Source organism: Apteryx rowi, unplaced genomic scaffold, assembly GCF_003343035.1.
Source record: "Apteryx rowi isolate R43461 unplaced genomic scaffold, aptRow1 scaffold_908, whole genome shotgun sequence".
NCBI lineage: Eukaryota > Metazoa > Chordata > Aves > Apterygiformes > Apterygidae > Apteryx > Apteryx rowi.
The window spans coordinates 92,105-95,595 of NW_020451214.1; the positions used below are offsets into that span (position 1 = coordinate 92,105).

Below are 3,491 nucleotides of genomic sequence, written 5' to 3' on the forward strand. Positions count from 1 at the left end.
CCAGCCCGGGGGGCAGTGCCGGGGCGGGGGCACAAAGAGGGGTGGGGGTGGGGGGCCTGGGTGCACATCTGGCTCCGGGCAGACCCGTGCAGGAGAGATGGGGGTGCACACCTGGCTCTGCGCAGGCCCATGAAGGAGATGGGGTGCACATCTGTCTCCAGGCTGCCACCGCTGGTCCCCACGGGCGCAGGCAGGGCTGCGCGGGGCACGGGGACAGGGGATGGCTGCATCCCTTCTGGAGCAGCACACCGCAGGGCTCCTCTGAGGGTGAATCCCCTCCCAGGCGCTCCACAGAGGTGGATGAGCCTCTCGCCCAAGGCCTGGGGCCCAGTGCCGTGCAAGGCCGTGAGAAATCTCYGAAATCGGTTCATGCCCACCTCCCCCTCCTGCTGCAGAGCTCACCTGGGGTGTGCTGGTGCCCAAGGCCAAAGCAGGGCGAGGCCGAACTGCCTCAGCCATGGTGCAGGGCTTTCAGCTGAAGCAGAGACACTTGCCACAGCCTGGAGGGYTTGCCTGTGGCACGAGGGGAAGGGCTGAGCTCCATCGGCTGTGATGTCCTGGCTGTTTGCATCTTCCAGGTCTGCAGCATATTTCTGAGCCCAGGCCAGGGTCAAGTGTGGTTTTGACCTGTCTGGCTAACTTTGCCCTGACCTGAGAGAGCTGCCAGTGCCACGTTGCCTCGGCCAGAGACCAGGTGCCTCCTCGGCTGAGGTTTCAAGGGCATTTTCTCCTTGAGAGTCTCTCTGAGGCACTCCCTGGCTGCTGAGACCTGGCAGAGAGACTTCAGTCCTGCTGCTGCAGGCTCCCAGGGCTGCCAGCACCTCTGAGCACACTGAAATCGTGCTCCAGGGAGCAGGTGCCAGGTCCCCTTCCAGGAGCAGCCAGCTGGCACACCCTGCCCAGCCAGGAATTTGTGACCTTTTCTGCAAACCAGGCCCAAGCTAAGTTGGGGGGGGGGGGGGGGGGAAGATGCTCACCTGGACGTATTGCTGTCTCTGGACGCACTGGGTACCTGCCCTCCCGGCTCTCCCACCTCTGAAGCCCTGTCTCTGTGCTGCTGCTCTTTCTGCAGCTTGCCCTCAGTTACCCACCAGCTGCTCATCCCATCAGGGCTGCTCAGCTAATTGCACAATGTCAGCACCTTCAGCCTCTCCCCTTTCATTCCTCTCCAGGTTTGTGCTGCGTGGCACTGGTCTCCCACCTGCTGATTGCTCTTGATGTTTGCGGGGAGCTGGATGGTCTGACCGGAAGGGCTGTGGGGTTCTGCACGGAGCTCAGGTGCTCCCGGCAAGCTAGCACCATGCTGGCCCCAAAGAAAGGCCTGCTCTGCAACCTGAACCACATCCACCTGCAGCACATCTCCCTGGGGCTGCACCTCTCCCGGCACCCAGAGCTGCAGGAGAGCTCTGTCCCCACGGCTCGAAGAGACCAGACAGACTGCGGTGACTGTCAGGAGAACTGTGGGCAAGTTGATGCCAATTCCAACAATCCTTCCTTGAAGTGCCAGTGCTGTGAATCCCACGTGCAGCTGCCTGTGAAGCTGGGGCTCCAGAACCAGACAGTTCAGGAGGATTTCYCCTGCCTGCACACTGGGGAGGATGTGGCTTCCCCTTGTGATCCAGCTTCCACCTCCTCCTCTGTCAGTAGCTGCTCGGATTTCAGCCTGGATGACTCCCCAGTCTCTGTGTATTGCAAGGAGTTCACGAGAGAAGAGTCCCAGTACTCTGACAATCAGCCCAACATCATTCCCATAGAGGATGCCCAGGAGGACCCACTGCTGGCTGAGCAGGGGCACATGTGTGACGGGGGAGATGCCAGCCTCGACCTCCGGCTGCTCCCCAGACCAGACATCCCGGCCGAGGAGACCCCTGACAGCCTCTGCAGCAGCAGCTCACTTGACTCCCAGTACGATGAACCCTCTCCCAACACGGCGATGCCAGAGACTCTGCTGCCTCCCCCCAGCGTCTGTGCTGACCTAGATCCCAACTGCAACACCCTCCTCGCACCTCCTGTGCCAGGACAGTGGGATCACAATCTGAATGCCGCTCCGGAGCAGAGGCCCAGGTCTGATAGTGTCCCCCCTCCCGTGCCACCGAGGCCCAGGAGAGGGTTGCAGGCGCTGGCCAGGCATGAAGCAGAGCAGCCTGCCCTGCCAGAGAAGCCTGCTGACCTGGAGCACAGCTTGGCAGAGCTCTGCAGGGACGTGGGCAAGAAGACCATCACCTCCTTCCATGAGCTTGCCCAGAAGCGGAAGAGAAACGCCACTGGGCCTGCTCTTGCCCAGGCCAGGAGTGACCGGAGTGACTGGCTGATTATATTCTCACCCGACACAGAGCTGCCACCCCGCAGTGAGCTTGTCCCAAGCACCCTGGGCCAGGACCCACCCCAGCATCAGCTCCAGCTCCAGCCTGAGCAGCAGGCGAGACCTCCCAGTTCCAGGCAGAGAGAGGTGACCACCTTCAAGGAGCTCCGGTACCGCAGTGCCTTCAGCAAGCACAAGGGCCAGCCGGCTGGAGAGCAGCGAGAGGCAGTGGCACCCCGGGACCCACCTGCCCCCCTGGAAGTGCCCAGGGGCAGCAGCCCTAGCAGCAGCAAGAGCCCCAGCGGGATGCCACCTGCACCTCTGAGGGGGCAGCTGCCAGCACCTGGGGAAAACCACCAGCTGAAGAGAAGGACATCTCGGCTGGGGCTGCAGTCCATTGCAGAGGGACAGCTGGGTGGCGTGGAGGAAGCAGGGCTGCTGCCGGAGAGCTGTCTCCCCGGGAGGAAGGGGCCAGGGCCTGTCTGCAATAAGGAGGCACTGGTTTGGAGGCCCGGGGGGCCGGGCAGGGACCCCTGGGTGCCAGGCAAGGTGGAGAGAGGAGACGGGACCTGCAAGGAGGGTAAGAACCTGGGGGAAGGTGCTTCTGCTACTGTTGGAGGGCATCCTCTCTCCCAGGCTCTGTGGAGCTGGGCTGGGCCCAAGGACATTGCCCTTTAGGGGACGTCAGTGGAGCGGAGCTGCTGGCTCCAGGGGTTTCTTGCTGCGTGGCATGTCCTGCCCCCCGTCATTGACTCCCTCGCACACGTCTGCTTGCTGCGCTCCTCAATCTCATTCCCGGCTCGGGATTATGGACCCGATTTGGGCTCGGGGTTAGTGCCTGAGGCCAGCAGAGGAGGAAGCGTGTCAGGCATGCATGCAGCAGTGCTGTGGCTACTTCTGGGGTTTGCAGGACTGGGCGGGCCTTAGGGGCTGAATGCATGTTGCATTTGTGCACTGAGCTGGCCAGTTCTTTGTTAAGCGGGACAAATCATCCCTTTGCATCTCAGTTGCTCTGCGCTCCCCCCGGGCCCCTGCTCCCCCCACCCCCGGGTCCCTGCGCAAGACAGGTCTGCCCTGCTAGGGCAGAGCCATTGCTGCCCGTGCCTGCATCCATCGATCCCCCCCGTCCTCCCCGCTGCGCTTGGGTGCCCTGCGTGCGGGCGCCTGGCAGCAAGCCCGAAAGCCGAGC

At 63.0% G+C, this 3,491-nt stretch overlaps 1 protein-coding gene across 1 annotated transcript in view; it reads left to right on the forward strand.

Moving 5' to 3' along the window:
- The first annotated feature begins 1,017 nt into the window (after positions 1-1,017).
- The window catches only part of RUSC1 (RUN and SH3 domain containing 1), an 8,584-nt gene continuing 6,110 nt past the window's right edge, over positions 1,018-3,491 (forward strand). Inside the window, exon 1 of the mRNA XM_026091493.1 lies at positions 1,018-2,882. Within this exon, the coding sequence (XP_025947278.1) occupies positions 1,301-2,882 (1,582 nt within the window). The 5' untranslated portion in view covers positions 1,018-1,300. The remainder of the gene's footprint in view (positions 2,883-3,491) is intronic.